The sequence below is a fragment of the Oryx dammah genome, unplaced genomic scaffold, assembly GCF_014754425.2.
Source record: "Oryx dammah isolate SB20612 unplaced genomic scaffold, SCBI_Odam_1.1 HiC_scaffold_29, whole genome shotgun sequence".
Lineage (NCBI taxonomy): Eukaryota > Metazoa > Chordata > Mammalia > Artiodactyla > Bovidae > Oryx > Oryx dammah.
The window spans coordinates 28,132,938-28,150,481 of record NW_024070213.1 but is presented as its reverse complement, the minus strand read 5'-3'; the positions used below and the strand labels follow the sequence as shown (position 1 = coordinate 28,150,481).

The 17,544-nt window shown below is 40.0% G+C and overlaps 1 protein-coding gene across 13 annotated transcripts in view; it reads right to left on the bottom strand.

Annotated features, from left to right (window-relative positions):
* PLEKHA5 (pleckstrin homology domain containing A5) overlaps positions 1-17,544 on the bottom strand; it is a 261,915-nt gene that overhangs the window by 74,277 nt on the left and 170,094 nt on the right. For all 13 annotated transcript variants that reach the window (XM_040235281.1, XM_040235286.1, XM_040235282.1 and 10 more), the window contains 3 exons: positions 13,685-13,800; positions 8,217-8,684; positions 2,327-2,834 (listed from right to left, as the gene is read on the bottom strand). In XM_040235281.1, coding sequence (XP_040091215.1) covers positions 2,327-2,834; positions 8,217-8,684; positions 13,685-13,800 — 1,092 coding nt within the window. The remainder of the gene's footprint in view (positions 1-2,326; positions 2,835-8,216; positions 8,685-13,684; positions 13,801-17,544) is intronic.

Below are 17,544 nucleotides of genomic sequence, written 5' to 3'. Positions count from 1 at the left end.
AGTCAAAAATAAATAAAAAACAAAACAAAACATTAGAGCCTGGAGAGAAAAAAAAAAAAAAAGGAGCTAGTTTAGCTTGCAACTCAAATAACCATGCAAGCGTTTTTCTCTGAGACAACCATTACTACTTGGGTATGCAATAGACATGCTTTAAGTACATTTCCCATTTCATCACACAAACACTATGGAATGAATAGTCAAGACTGAACACAGTTATCTTTTACTGTTTCATGCCAGGGATTGAGTGAGATTGCCCCTTTATTTTACAGCAAATCTGTGACAGTGAAATATTACAATGACCACTCATACAATCTGACCCATTGCTTGACTCAGGCTAAGGCACTAGGGCTTTAACCCACTTTTTAGTGTTTTCGCACTGGTAGGAAATGACAACACAGTCAACAATGCCTCATTATTACAAAAACAGTTCTGAGCTTATCAGAGACTCCCTGAAAGGCTCATGGGTACCCTTGGGTAATCCCAGGTACTCCCTAAGGGTCCATGAACCCTACTTTGAGAACCATGGATCACATCAAGGAAGATGACAGGATGGTTATAAAGAAAACTTGGCAACGTTGGAGAAGATTTGCAGGAGGACCAGATGTTAGCTGACTGGGAAAACTGGCTCGACAGCACACCCGGGCATCTCATATTTGCTATTGAAACAGATGATCAATTTTGACCATGAGAACACTGTTCAACCACGCACTAATAATTTGCATTTGATCAGATTTCTTTTGAATATTGTTAATAATTTTTATTAGCCTTCGGAAGTACAAAGTGTCAAAACACTGAACTCTGTTACAGGGATGTTCAAAGTGAGCCTTTTTTGGGTGAGACAAACTAAAGCTTCTTTCAAAAGAAACTTTCTGATTGACTTATTAATTCCTAACTAATGCTTATTTATGGAAAAATCAAGCGAATGTTTTATGCAATGATGTAACTGAAGGAGTCAGCCCATCACAAGGACAAGAAAAGGCACTTTTCAAAATAGCATAAAGCGAGAGGCACTTTAGAATTCAAAGAAAGGGAAAGAAAAATTCCTTTTCACTTTAGGACAGACATTAGGACTTGGTTGCAAACATAGTGACTAATCAAAATGATTTTGCTTTAGAATTGTGAAAAGCTGATCGATGCAAGGTGCTCCAATTTCACTTCAAAAAATCTACTAAGCAAGACCTGAGCCAACTTGGCTGCTGCTGCTGCTGCTGCTGTTTATTGGCTAAGATGTTTCCACTCTTTGTGACCTCATGAACTGTAGCCCACCAGAATCCTCTGTCCATGGGATTCTCCAGGCAAGAACACTGGAGTGGGCTTCCATTTCCTTCTCCAGAGGATCTTCCTGACCCAGGGATTGAACCCGTCTCTTATGTCTCTTGCATTGGCAGGTAGATTCTTTACCACTTGGGAAGCCCCTAAACCAACTTAATATATGTATTAAAGCATGGTCTCTATACCTTAATTTAAAAAAATATATATATATAGGGAGAATTTCCTGTCAGACCAGTGATTAGGACTCTGCACATCACTGCCAAGGTCATGGATTTGATCTCTGGTAGGGGAACTAAGATCCCACAAGCTGCATGGCATGGCCAAAAGAAAAAAAGTATATATACCAGTAAGTGATGTTACTTTAATATGCAATTGGGCACCTGAGGAGGTATTTCAATATGCTGTGTCTTCAGCTGGTGGTTAGAAGATGAGGATCGCACTTTTGTCTTAGCAGAGAGCATGAGGAGCCTGACAGAAGACTGCAGTTGTGCTACAAGAGGCACTGTAGAATTTGCAAGTGTGCATAGGGTCAATCCAAATGCACGTGGTCTTAACCTACAGGGAAAGCAGATGAGAGCCACTCTCCAGCAGAGAGGAATACATAATGTATCCGTTCCAAAGAGCTGCTCCCTGCAAGCTTAGGTTTCATACATGAGAGTCTGACATTGCAGAAGATGCCTCCTTAATTTTTAAAACAAACAAAAAAAAGCTGGTTTTGCCTGCCTCCTCCCCATTATCTTGTCCCTGGCATTCACAAGAAAGAGCAGTGTACTATTAATAGAAGTGAAAGGCTTCTCGCCCGGCTCAGTGGCAGAGAACCCGCCTGCCAATGCAGAAGATGTAAGTTCATTCCCTGGGCTGGGAAAATCTCCTGGAGGAGGAGATGGCAACCTACTCCAATACGCTTGCCTGGGAAATCCTATGGACAGAGGAGCCTGGTGGGCTACAGTCCATGGGGTCATGAGAGTTGGACATGACTAAGAGACTAAACAACCAGAAGTAAACTGCAGCGTCCTCAGAGGAGCAATGAACCCTGGACGAGCAGATGTCTCACCTTGGGATGATGGGCCCGGTGCCTGCGGTCGATGGTGACGTCCCTGCGGTCGATGGTGACGTCCCTGCGGTCGATGGTCACGTCTCCCCTTTGAATCGGCGAAGACACTTCCGACCTGTAGGTCCGCTGAGGGGAGAAGCCCTGATAGGCGGCTATGGAGCCGTGGGAGGGTGACGTGGGGATGGAGTGCATTGTCTGGTCGGAGATGTTGACCATGGTTTTAGGGCTGGTCAGGGTGCTGTGGCGAGGAAGGGTGCCCTGCTTGTTGTAAAACTGACGTTGCTGCCACTCATACAGCTGCCACATGGTGTCATCCCGCATGGATCTCCGCTTCTCCTCGGCCCCGGGGCCCACTGTCTTGTCGTGGGCCGAGGGTGTGATGCTGCATATGCTCTCTGGCCTGGTCTTGCTGTTTCTCGGGAGGGTTCTGTAGCCTTCGGGGTAGCGGGCCATGACTGGCGCTCTGTGGCTTGGCATGTTTCTTGGCAATGTTTGGTAAGAGATTACTCTGAAATAAAAGAACAATTGCAACATAAAACTGAAGGAAAGCTGCTTTCCAGATAGTAAATTAGAGTATGTTTTTGTTTTTTCTTTTCTTCTCCCCTCCTGGTAGGTAAAATGTATACTGAAGATTCATTTTTTGTTTTTTAAGGTGACTAATGAACAGAATTTAATTTTTTAAATGAAATCTAATTTGATGGATTGAATATACTAAGTCAACAGCATCTGTGTCGCTCACATAAAAGACCATTTATTCCACACAATGTATGGTCTGGTTTCAGGAAAGAAGAGTACTACACTTTTAAATAAAAATGTTCAAGATCTCAAGTCCATCCTCATGTCTTACTTGTTTTTATATAAATAATCTCCTAGAATCTCATCTTCACCAATCTCAGCAAAATAATTTCTGTGTGTGGATGGAACATTGGAGTTTTTGAGCTGTGCCTACAGATCATGGAGACTGGAAATGAAGGACTGCAGGTGGTGAGGCTCTACTGTACTACGTCCTTCTGAAAGCATAACTGTTTATGGGAAGAAGTACATGAATCAGTACTTCTGTGGTCTGAAGGAATCATTTCCCTGGATAACTTTTGAGAAATAAAAATGACTCAAAGCTAAAGCTAAAAATTTAATTTTTTAAAGACATAATTCTTCAACATGATGCTATTTCAGACTCAAAACTGCAGATCTCCAGAATATTATGATGTTTTAATACTGGTGAACTTTATTATTAATCAAGTGGGAGGAAGCAGTTGGTCAAAAATCAGGAGGGCCAAGCTTGCCTTCTTGTTTTCCCCCCAAATACAGAGACCCTTAGAGGAGTTAGTTACACCTCTGGGACTGAGAGAAGGTTCAAGTGTGTGGGGGAAGAAGACTAAGAAGAGATCATACTCCTTTCAATACCTGGGGTTAAAGAAGAGTTAGCGGACTGGCTGGAACCGCAATGCAGGCCTCTTACTTCCTTAAGCAGCAGTCTACTCTCTCTATTATGTCAATGATTCCCTTTGAGACTTGAGATTTCTCAAGACTTTAAGATTTAATGAAAAAGCAAACTCATTCTTTTATTTAAAAATTTTTGCCAAAAGTATGGAAATAATTTAAAAAAACTTTACTATTCTATTGCAATAATATACTTAAAGATAAAAAGATACCCCTAAATTAGGAAGGGCATAATCTTAAAGAGCTAGGTGCTACTGAAATCTGGCCAACTGAAATGTTTTGAGATTTGGCTTTCTCATCTAGAAGAGTATTTGATCACAGAGTGGTCTTACAATTATAAAGTCCCATGTTTTACTTTGTATTTTGAAATATTTCCAGTTCCTTCAACCGTTCTTCTAAACTGAGTTTTCTTTATCTTGCTGAATGTCCCTCAGCTTTTCCATGTCTTGAGCTGAGCCACAAGGGAAGTCCAAGTATACTGGAGTGGGTAGCCTATCCTGTCTTCAGCGGATCTTCCTGACGCAGGAATCGAACCAGGGTCTCCTGCGTTGCAGGCGGATTCTCTACCAACTGAGCTATCAGGGAAGCTCACTGATGTAAAACAGACTTGCTCAAAATTAACCCTCCCTCTCAACACACATATACAAACCACTTCTGAGAGCCTAACCATCTGACAACTTTGGAGTGGGGGAGGAAGGTACCCCATACTCTGATATTAGCAGTAAAAAGAAACAAGTCTTTCTACTGCTTTCTCTCCATGTAAATTTCCTATTTTTTCCCTGCTTGATCCCCCTCCAATTCTCATCTTCTCTGCTAACATGGAAGCCAGAAACTGAATAAAGTCCAGAGCTGGCAACCCCACAGCTATGTGCTTAGGAAGCATGTTAGACAGGGGACTGATTCCATCCGATAAATTCTGCCCTAGTGCTCCAGCAGTGTACTCCAGCATACCTTGGTTATTGGGCCATTCATAAACTTAAGAAATACTACAGACACCTTATTGTGTAAGAAGCTCTGGATTAGGCACAGAACTGTATCAAAGGAACAAATACCAAAAACATAAATGATATTAACTTTATGTACACTGTTCAGAAATCTGTAAAAAGATTATTTATAGGTAAATAAAGGAGGGTCACATATTTTCGATTTGAAACAAATGAAAAACTGCCTGGACTAATGTTTAAATTCCAGTTCAGAAATCTGATGACAGAGAACGCAGGCATCCACACGAGCTGGACCCTGTGGCTGAGATGGCTACTGCACTTGGGTCATCTAACTGTGTGATCGTCAACGGCAGGCGATTTTCCTACCAAGCTCGGCTAATTAAAAGTGACTGCAAAGTGTAAAAGGCTCTTTTGCCATCTTTGGAACTACTTTTTGGAAGATTTTAATGGAAAATCTGCTTATCATCAAGCAAATTTATTTCCGCCCCATATACTTTCTACCACTTTGAGACCTTTCTTAAAAAAAAAAAAAAAAACTAGTTTCCTTCAGTGCTTTTCTCCAAAGAAATTCAAATTAAGCAAACTGTGATTTACTTTTTAAGTGAAAGCTTAAGTAACTCTGTTGGCGCCTTCGTCAGGTTTTGTGCCCCATTCAACAGCACCTGCCTGTCAAACACCCTGAAAACCCTGACACGTGATTCTGCCATGCAAAACAATGGCCTAGGCCCCAGCATCTGAACGGGCCCGCCCCTCACAAAGGAACTTTCAGGCTCTGTTCACAGATGCAGGCACCTACTATACGACTACATAGGAAACCTCTTTTCTTTCTATTAGAACTTTAGGAATGAAAGCCAGCCTTTCATAGTTTCACCAAATGAATTCTGCCATCTATGACCATTATGCTTCTTGCCACCGATAAAAATTATTTTGCTGTAAAACCTCACCACTGTTTTTGAAGCATGAAGTTCACGTAATAATGTAGATGACCTATGTCAATGATTTAACCTGGATTCCAGCCAACCCAAACTTGGAGGAGCAACGCGAAGGGAACCTGAGCTCCAAATGACCTCAGGCCAGCCTTCAGGAGCTGGAAGGTCTGCAGTCAAAATTAGTAAGTTACAGGGAGCCTTTATGGATGTTAATTACATCCAACCAAGGACTTCGCGAAGTGCTTGAAAACTAATACTTATGGCTCAACAATTGAAAAAACTAATTTTAGATACAGAACCCCTTTAATGGTTCATTTTCAACCTTAAGAAAGTATGATTTTACTTGAGGAAAACTGATTCTATTAAGAAACGAGATTTAATTTGCTGGGTAGAGAGGCAGCAAATCTTCTGGCTGTGGTTTTTATTACTGTTTCCCTGAAAACGATTACCTTCATAAGTACTTTCAAACATCCTGTCATTTCCTACCCACCCCCGCCTCCCTCAATACCTCTGGCTTTTCCTCTGTGCAATCAAATTTTATTGTTGAGACAGCAACTGTTTCCTCACAGCTGTCCCTTGGGAAAATTAGGAAAGTGAGCAATGAGGGTGGAGGAGGAGAAAACAGCAGTGAGCAGCACATCAAGGGATGAGAGGGGCCGAGCTGCACTCCTGAGAGGAGAGACTGGCTGACAACCGCCCAGACCAGAAGGACATCCCGCTACCCCAAAAGTTCATCTTCTTTCAACCAAAACATTACTAACTGATTGCTCTCTGGTTCCCTACTACTGAAAGGTAAGAGTTATAGTAGGTCTTCAGTTAATTGTGTATGTGTTAGTTCATTACAGTACTTTATAAATCTTACATCACCAGCTTCCCACCTAAAAACACAACACTTTCTCATCCATGGGCACCTCCATTTTCTGGCCTTTACTTCTGGTCTTTGCAGATCCTCAAAACTTTTTTTCCCTTTATTTTTTAATTTTCAAAAAAATTGCATTGAAGTATAGCTGATTTACAATGCTGTGTTAATTACTTCTGTACAGCAAAGTAACTCAGTTATACATTCACACTTACACACACATATATATTCTTTTTCATATTCTTTCCCATTATGGTCTGTCACAGAATATTGAATATAGTTCCTTGTGTTATAAAGTATGACCTTGCTGTTTATCCTTTTTTCCTTTAAACATAAAAGTTCTTGCTGGTTTTCCCTTAGAATCTTTACTTTATCCAGCCTCCTGCTGAATGAATGCTTCTCCTTTCATCCTTACTTTTAAGCATGTCTGATATAATGATGATGACACTCCAAATCTTATTCAAGTCCAGATCTCTCTTTGGAGGTACAGCCTGCAGACACCTCAAATTTAACCTATCCAATCACTCATTACCTTCTGTCTCCCCAATCCTTCCCTATGCAGTGAGAGGCACTGGATAATGCCTGACAACCGGACCAAAAAAGCAGAGCACCATTGTTGATTTCCCCCAGCCACTCAACTTAGATTTGAGTGAGACCAGTCTGCAATCAAGCATATCCAAGTACTCAACTAGCCTTGTCAATTACAAGTTCAGTTTTTGAACTTTCTCCAATTCATTCTCCAGATTCTACTGAACCACCATTCTGCAAACATACAACTCCTCTGGCTTCTCTCTCCAGCCTTGCTTCTTGTCCATCATTACAGCAGTTGTGATGATGCGAGCCTAAGCCAGACTCACAGCCTTGGAGTCTTTTCCCAGCGCTATCAACTCCTGAGTTGCGCATACCTAAACCAAGATAAGCATACCATCCTTCATATCTGGGCTCCTACCTCACTTCCTCCAGAGAGGTTTCCCTGAACCTTTAGGCTGGGCTGGTTGTCCCCGAAACATCTTCTCTTCTTGCTGTATTTGTCATCGTATGCAGTATCTGTTTAACTTTCTCCTCCACGAAACTAAGAACGGCTGTGAGAAATTTGGACTATATCATTTCAGTATTTTACTTCCTGGTCCCATGATTACCATATAGTAATTATACAATAAGTATACAAAAGAACAAGTGTGTACATGAATGAGTAAATGCTTAGATGAATAAATAATAATACTTAGTCATGTGCATCCTGAGTTTAAGAAAGCCAAGGAATGAGACAGAACTAGAGCACCTAAGCCTTTCCGGTCACCACATTACATGTCTCAGGAGAGCTTCGCATTACATTAAGCTGTAGAAGCTCCTAATGGAAAACAGCAGGACGGTGGAGAGAGTGAAGTTGTGTATCTCTGTGTGTGTGTGTGTGTGTAAAGGGGGGAGGCTAGATCTTTCTCCCTTCCTTGCCTCAAACAAACATGATCTGTACCCACGGCCTACACCTTCTCTTATGCTGGGCCAGGGAGGATGTTTCCTTGCCATCAGTAAAGTTGGATGAACATTACTCAGAACACTGAGAGACAGAGAGAAAAAAACAAAAAAAACCACACACACATATCTGATTACCCTGAAGAAAAGATTTACTCATGAAGCTGTAATATCACAACGCAATTTGAATTTAATACATTGACTCTATCTCAGAAACCAGTCTCCCACCAACACCATAAGACACTTACCCCCTGGTTTCCTCTTCATGACCTCTTCCCTTCTGGATTTTAATCCACTGCTCCAGCTGTTGCATTGAATTTGTTCTCTGTATGACTCGATCAGCCTCTGTGTGTAAGGGCCCCGTATTGGGGTGACTTCCGCCTCTAAGATCTGCCAGGCTCACATTGACTGTTTTGTTCTCTGAACTATTTAAATTGACTGGCCTGTAGTGTCCAGTCTGACCTGGGCATGTTGACCCGCTCTCATATTCAGATGACAGAGAATTCAACTTTACACTATTAATTTTTGTTAAAGGTCTATCTTGGCCATCCTTCTGAAATCCGTATTTTTCAGCTTCTAATGCCTTTTTTTCTTCATTTCTACTCATTTCCTTGTTTTTCTGGTTATTTTGGGTCTCTGGTTTAATTAGCACTCTATGATTGGGAAAGTTATTGACCTCTTTAGCTGGTGCATTTTCAGATGTAATCTTATCCACTCTGAAATCAGAGAAGAAAGGCAGAGTAAATCAGATGAAATAATGCACATGTTATTTTTAGGATTCACTCTGGAAAAAAAAAAAAAACCATAAAACTACCTTTGACTTTATAAAAAACCCTGAAAGCGTTGCAGAGGACAAGTCTACACAAATCCCCAATGTCATGGCATGAAAATTCAAGTATGACACCAGAATGTATAAATAGAAAGGGGAGAAAACTAAACATAAAATAACAGTGTAGAAAGTACTGGAAAACAAAAAAAGTGGTGAGTGTCCCTACCATTAGAAATCTGAAGAGAAAGCAAATGAGGCTGCCCTTTGACAGTGAAACCACAAAAATTCATACTTAAAAGACCACAGTAGCTGGTCGTTCGAAATAAACAGCGTGGTTTCCAGCCAGGAGGGTTAATGCATCATGAGACGAACATGACTCTGGTTTGTGGAAATGGACATTATCTCCTGATGCTATCAAAGATCAAGACCATGTGACCAACCAACTCTCTGTTTTCCTGAGGACTTAAGTTTCTGAGCTAGACTACATGTGCTCTCTCTTTTTTTTAAATTTGTGGAACTTCTAGTAGTTACACTGTTGTTTTGTTCATTTATTTTTTGGTTGAGCACAGGCTTTCTCTAGTTGCAGCCAGGTTTGGTGGGGGCTGGAGGAGGGAGAGCGTGCAGCTAGCCTCCAGTTGCTGTGTGTAGGTTTTTCTCATTGCAGTGGCTTCTCCTGCTGTGGAGCAGGCTTTGGCGCATGAGCTGCATGTGGAATCTTCCCGAATCAGGGATCAAACCTGTGTCTCCTGCATTGGCAAGCAGATTCTTAACCACTGGACCACCACGGAAGTCCATAGTTCTACCTCTTACCAGTTGAGTTTCTAGCAAGGTACAAAAATGTACTGAGCCTCAAACTCCTCTTTGGCAAGTAGGGAAAAGTTTAGCACCAAGGATATGGGACTGCTGTGAGCTCCACATGACTAAATCTGTGGCTGGCACAGACTTTATCACCACTACCATTCAATCTCATCAAGCAACTGTGGATTAGAATCTGGCATCTCGAGTCCACGTCCCTGCAGGAAGAATGTGCTGCTCAGCAGTGTGCGCCTGAGCCAGCAGATGGTTTTACTGCTCACCATGCCAATTGCTCTATCTGGGTCTTTTTGATGAGAATCAGCTTTCCTGAGACCAATCACTTCCAGGATCTGACAAGACCAAGCTAAGTGTCTGTACCTGCACAAAACTACCAAGATGATACCACACTGGGAGGCTTCTTGAAGAGGGAACTGACTAACCTTGCACATTTCAATATATAATAATGATTCTACTGGATCTTAACTGTGCTATTGCTGCCAGTGTCAGTGATAAAAATGCATGTGTTAAAAATGCATAATCTATATATATTCTTGGAGGAGGAAATGGCAACCCACTCCAGTATTCTTGCCTGGAGAATTCTACGGCAGAGGAGCCTGGTGGGCTACAGTCCATGGGGTTGCAAAGAAGTTGGACACAACTGAAGAGGCTTAACAACATATCTTTTCAGCTATACAGAGATGGCTAGTTAGGAATAAAATCAGTGAGAAAAAATAAAAAGAAATGTGACTATTTCCCTCAGAGTACAGTTATAGACCATCCATATATTTAGGTTTAGATAAAATTCATGGCTTCACATTGGAGGCAATAGTAGACACTGAGGGAGTTTATTAAGATATGCTATGGAGCTTCTTCCACTTGAAAGATAGAACTCAGAGAAAGTCTATGCTATAAACACATTTATCCAAGCTAATTTCAGGAATAGGGAGAATTTTTTAAAACACTAAGTATCAAACATATGAAAAGGTCTTTTTAAAAAGTTACCTCTAATCTATCTAAAGCTCTTATTTTAAATTACAACTGCAATGACTTTTCCCTCAATTTTTCCAAAGACTTAAGAAATGTAATCAAAAAAGACACATGCTGATTTCTCCCTAAATGGAACCAAAACTGATTCAAAAATGTATGCTAAGATAACATAAATAATGTAAAACCTGTGATCTAATTTTAAAAAGTAACATTTAAGTTACTGCAGAAGATACATGCAAATATAGAAAATTATAATAATGGGCCAAGAGACAGAAAATTATTCAGAGAATGTATATTATGCTTAGAATTTTTTAATGCCATCAATGGTCTGTCCATTGGGGAATGATGACATTGAAGTTCATAGGTTAAAATACTTCATAAATGAGCTAGAGATAGAATAAAACATGCAATTTCTTTCTTTCTTCCTTTTTTTAAAATTAATTTATTTGGCTGCTCCAGTCTTATTTGCAGCATGCGGGATCTTTAGCTGTGGCATGTGGGATCTTAGTTCCCTGACCAGGGATTGAACTCCAGCCTCCTGCACTGGGAGCATGGAGTTCCAGCCACTGAACCACTAGGCAAGTCCCTAGAAGATGTAATTTCTACAGGATGATGGTGACTGACACCACGTTGGGCACATAGATGGTATTCAGTAATTCCTGGATAACTGGGCAAATTATATCAACACAACTGGCTAAAAATTGCTATGGGCAGATAATCAACAAATAGTTGTCCAGAGTCAAGACACAATATTGAATATCATCTTTATCAGCATAAATTAGGAGTAATTATTAGTAACAACAGACTGGTTCCAAATAGGAAAAGGAGTACGTCAAGGCTGTATATTGTCACCCTGCTTATTTAACTTATATGCAGAGTACATCATGAGAAACGCTGGGCTGGAAGAAGCATAAGCTGGAAACAAGATTGCCAGGAGAAATATCAATAACTTCAGATATGCAGATGACACCATCCTTATGGCAGAAAGTGAAGAGGAACTAAAAAGCCTCTTGAAAGTGAAAGAGGAGAGTGAAAAAGTTGGCTTAAAGCTCAACATTCAGAAAACAAAGATCATGGCATCTGGTCCCATCACTTCATGGGAAGTAGATGGGGAAACAGTGGAAACAGTGGCTGACTTTACTTTTCTGGGCTCCAAGATCACTGCAGATGGCGACTGCAGCCATGAAATTAAAAGACGCTTACTCCTTGGAAGAAAAGTTATGACCAACCTAGATAGCAGATTCAAAAGCAGAGACATTACTTTGCCAGCAAAGGTCCGTCTAGTCAAGGCTATGGTTTTTCCTGTGGTCATGTATGGATATGAGAGTTGGACTGTGAAGAAAGCTGAGTGCTGAAGAATTGATGCTTTTGAACTGTGGTGTTGGAGAAGACTCTTGAGAGTCCCTTGGACTGCAAGGAGATCCAACCAGTCCATTCTAAAGGAGATCAGTCCTGGGTGTTTACTGGAAGGAATGATGCTAAAGCTGAAACTCCAGTCCTTTGGCCACCTCATGCGAAGAGTTGACTCATTGGAAAAGACTCTGATGCTGGGAGGGTTTGGGGGCAGGAGGAGAAGGGGACAACAGAGGATGAGATGGCTGGATGGCATCACTGACTCAATGGACAGGAGTTTGAGTGAAATCTGGGAGTTGGTGATGGACAGGGAGGCCTGGTGTGCTGCGACTCATGGGGTCGTAAAGAGTCGGACACAACTGAGTGACTGAACTGAACTGAACTGATTAGTTTTTAGAGTGGAAAATACAAGAAAAGAAAATAGAAGTTGAAACTCTGGGATAAGTGTAAGATATGAAACTATAATTATCTAGAAATCATGTATTTTAATGACTACATTGATTTCTGTATTCTAAACAATTCCCTGAAAGTCAGTATTATCTGAAGTTAGTTTTATCCTAAGATTTTCATTTTTTTTTCACCTAACAAATTTCCTCTAGCTCTCTGTCATAATAATCTCATCTTTATGTCCATCCAGGTCATTTTTACACATGGAATTCCAAAAGCAGATTTTCCCATTATTAGCTCTCAACCTAGAAAATGCATTATGTTTGAGGTAGCTATTCTTATAAACAGGTGTTCCAGAGTTCAACCTTGGACCTTCTTTACTTTTTTCTGCATACTTTTGCCTAGCTCTAATTACTAGTGATTAGTTAAATTGATATGAAATAGATAAACATAAATTTACTTATACAGCATCAACTTGAGTCTTTTAACTAACACCTTAAAAGACTTTAATATCCTGAGAAAATAGTAAAAAGACCAGACATGCAAGTTAGCAATCTTCCTTATGTATGTGCTCAACTGTTGTTGACTCAAAGAAAAATTTATCTGTATCATAGATCTTTGTCCAAATTATAGGAATATATTTTTAAAATGCCATAAGCTCATAATTCAGCTACTATTTACATATTTTAGAAGCTGGTTTCCTGTCACTAGCTTTTAATATATTGAATATTAAAATGATTCATATGTTAAGGCGGGGGGGCATCACACTTACATCAATTTTAACAGTACATATTTATATAACCAAAGTAAGTCCTGGAGTTTTAAAAGAAAGAAGGTAGAATTCATTAAGAAGTAGATATATTTAGAAATAATCTAGATGCTTGATGAACTATTTTCTGGAGACATTCATCATGAAACAATGAGAAATATCCCAGAAACACCAAAGAAATGAAACATATCAAAACTTTTATTTCAACTGATTAAACTTGAGAAACATATAACATAATATAAAAACACAGTGAAATTAATTTCATGAATATAAATTCTAAGATTCAGAACCTTAAAAAATACTGTTTTGTGTACTTTTAAGATAGCAATTAAAAATGTACTTACCGGATATTAAAGGTAATTCTGTAAGAAGAAAGAACATTCAGTTGGAATGTTAGGATTTGGGATTCACCTCAGTACATGGGTAGGTGAGAATGAATAAAGAGGGAAGGTGGAATAAAAATGCAGGTGGCATCTCAAACCAACTAAAGGTGTATTGATTTAATATAGAAGATGAACTTAATCCTTGCTTTCTGGGGAAGAAATGGTTCTGTATCATGGCTACTAAAATGACATGTACTATGATAATGATGTATTTGCAAGGCAGGGGATAAAATATAAGTGGAAATCACCACTGCTTTCCCTACAAGTCTTTACCTTTTCACAGGTTCTGTCTGCACCAGGGCAGCATCTAACATGGCTTTCATCCATAACTCCATTTCCTTTCCTGTGTCAGTGCAGAAATAATAAGTCCGCATGTTCGGATGGGCAGCCTGATTGAAAACGACACGATTGTTTTAAATAGAAATATGGCACCTGTAAAAGTAGAAGAAAGAAAGTTCAGTGGCTCCCTACACAGACCATTACTATCAAATTTCAAAGAAAGTGGACTTGTCTTATTGGGTTGGCCAAATGTTGGGTTTCCAATGTTATGGAAAAACATGAATGAACTTTTTTGGCCAACCCAATACATAAGAAATAAGGGACTTCCGAAAAATACCATTCAATATTTAAAAAATATACACATCTTACATTTTTTTCTCCTATCTTTACCATTTTTCATTTTCTTAAAAAAGAAAAAAAAAAAAAAGGTTTAAAGGAAGGGAAGGTAGGAGAAGGAGGTAAGAAAAAAAGCACCTGGCCATCTCTGTTCCATGGACACACCCCAAGCAACTTCTATTTACAATTCACATCTCTCTGTTCAAGAATGTTCCACAGCAAGCAGCAACTAAAATCACTAATAGCATTTCCCTCCTGTGGCAGCAATTCCTTCAGCCCTTAAAAGTTGCTGCTCTCAAAGCATTTTGGCTAATCATTATAGACACCTATACACAAACATAAAAGATTTATAAATGACCCCAAATGGCACTGCCCTTTAGGTTTTCTTCTCACGTATCAGAGTAAAATATAAATGCTCTAGGTTTGAGGAAGAAGCCCTATATCACCAGTAAGTGGTTTAATCTGCCTCTATCCAGAGAAGCAGATGGAAAACAGCGTCATGGAGGCCCTGCTGACGGACAGCTCCCAAGTGCAAGGACTGAGCACTCGGCGTAGCCCTGGGCCAACAAGGTGAGGATGGACAGCAGTAAACCAAGGCCAATTAATACAACATTGTAAATCAACTAGACTTTAATAAAAAATTTTTTTTAAAGAAAAAAAAGAAAGAAAACAAAGGCCAAGGTGGGAGAAACGTTCTTTTTTCCCTCTAATTTATTATTTTTATTTTTTTGGCTGTGCTGGGTCTTCATTGCTGCACACAAGCTTTCTCTAGTTGCGGTGAGCAGGGACTTCTCACTGCAATGGCTTTTCTTGTTGCAGAGCATGGGCTCTAGGGTGCGCCAGCTTCAGCAGTTGCATCACATGTTTTCAGTACTTGCGGCACATGGGCTTAGCTGCTTCATGGCACATGGAATCTTCCTAGACCAGGGATCGAACCCATGTCCCCTGCATTGGCAGGCAGATTCTTATCCACTGTAGCACCAGTTAAGTCCTGAAACATTCTTAATTTCCGCTTAAAAATGCCTGTGACAGACTTCCCTGGTGGTACAGTAGGTTAGAATTTGCCTGCCAATCCCTGATCCAGCAAGATTCCACATACCTGGGGGCAACCAAGCCCATGCAGCACAACTGCTGAGCCCACGCTCTAGGGCCCACCCTCTGCAACAAGAGAAGCCCCTGCAATAAGAAGCCACGCACTGCAACTAGGAAGTAAACTCTGCTCACTGCAACTAGAGAAAGCCCACAAAGAGACCAAGACCCAGCGCAGCCAAAAACAAGTAAATAAAATAAACTTTAAACAGCCTGTGACAACTCCCTAGTAGACACTGAAAGACAAGGATAAATAAACACAAGTTATTTCAGCATAGAATGAGGCAAAAGAAAGAGTTAGTCTAAAGAGACGCAAGGAGAAGACCTGGAGCAACAGACTTCACTCTGAGATTCTGACTGTCTGCTTTATCTACAGCATCAAATTAGCTTCTTGAAACCCTTTTTCAGAATCAAGATGTAAATAAATTCAATCAATACACTGAGCAAATCAACTTACAGAACCAACAAATATTACTTGACTGTGGAAGGGGTATAAAGTTGTATACGGAAACTCTGAGAAAGAATCAGCTCAAGGGCTATACACTGTTAAAATTATTAAAACCACCATAGTCTCTAGATTAGACTAAGGGGGGTTTTGGAGAAATGGATAAAGACCCACTGCCCATATCTGTCATGAGTGGAAGGAATGCTGGGCTGGTGCTCAAAAGTTCCAGCTGTGGCCAGGGCTCAAGACACTAACAAACCACACCCAAGCTTGCAATCTGTCAAATGGGAATATGATGGCAAAGTTCCCGATTTAGCTTTTAAGTTCCACAGCGTTGTTCAGCAATTGTCTCTATTTCCTACTTACTGTGAAAGCAGCAGGATCAACGCCAACAGACTTAGTGGTAAACATGGCTCATAAATGCAGAGAAAACCACACCGTGGAGGAGAGAGTTTGAAAACAGAAATCATTATTCTTGTTACAGATAAAATACAATCAAAATGTAACTAAATAATTACAGAGGCAATATACTCATACATGGCCACTTTTACTGCTATTTAACATCATATTTATTGACATTTAAAAAATCTATCTATCTATATATATATATATATATATATATAGATTTCGAGTCAAAGACCTGAGCAAAATGTCCTGTCTAGTACAAATTCAATAAACATTTGCTAAGTTGATGAGCAAATAAAAGAATTTAAACCAGTGCCCCAGTAACTGTCAGTATCAGAGAGTTTGGCATTATACTTTAACATGTTATTATTTTGACTTATTGGTATTAAACGTTGTTGTAACATACTGAAATGGGTAGCTTATGTCTTCATAGCCAGCGGTCTTTGTTCGGATATGACCTTCCGGTTGAGGCCACCCACAACCCTCCCACCACTCTGCCTTTCCCAGTCTTTTCTCTGTAATTAAAAATGCAACATGTTAACTGGCCAAAGTTGTAGCTCAGCTGCCGTCCTGACTATTCTTTAAAAGTGGATAGGAATTACAGATTGACTCAGTTTTATAATGGTACACACATTTTCATTGTTAAATAACAGCATACGTTACCCTTATATTCCCTCTTTTCCTTAAAATGAAAATTTTACATTAAACCCCTTAAGAGTTCTAAATTTAAAACTGACTTAAAAAAATAGGTGACTTCCGAAATTTATTTCAGCCATCATCATAGAGCAAAGAACGCAGCATGGCTTTTGAGAACACTAGCAACAAAAGAACCAACTTAGCATTAAAGGGGCTTCTTATTTGGGGGTGCTCTACCAGCACATCACAGATGGGTGGGTATTATTAGTTAGGGGAGGTGAGCTACAGTCTGCTTAGATTTAATAATAGATTTAATGTCTCATCTTCAATAGGCTCTCAAAACTATCTGATGTTCATGATGTACTTAGATCTAAGAACACTTTTGCAAATATTCTCTAAAATCATGAGTACACATGTATGAGGTTAAAAAACATATTATCCCCAAATTTATTATGAAAAAATTCAAATATATAGTAACTTTTAAAGAACAATGAAATGATCACCAGGATACCTACAGTTATATCTATCGATTATTAGCATTTTAACATATTTGCTATATCTAGCACAGTGGTCCCTAACCTTTTTGGCACCAGGGACCAGTTTCATGGAAGACAATTATTCCATGAATCCAGGGAGGGATGGTTTCAGGATGATTTTCATAAGGAGCCCGCAACCTAGATCCCTTGCATGCGCAGTTCACGGTAGGGTTCAAGCTCCTATGAGAACCTAATGGCTCTGCTGATCTGACTGGAGCTGGAGCTCAGGCAGTAAAACAAGCAATAGGGAGGGGCTGTAAATAAGGTGAAGCTTCACTTGCTTGCTTGCCTCTCACTGTCGGGCTGTGTGGCCTGGGAGTTGGGGACCCCGATCTAGAACCTCTTCAAAGTAGGCATAAAAGTCACCTGGCCCTTTAATACTTCAGCATGTACTTCTTACTAATTAA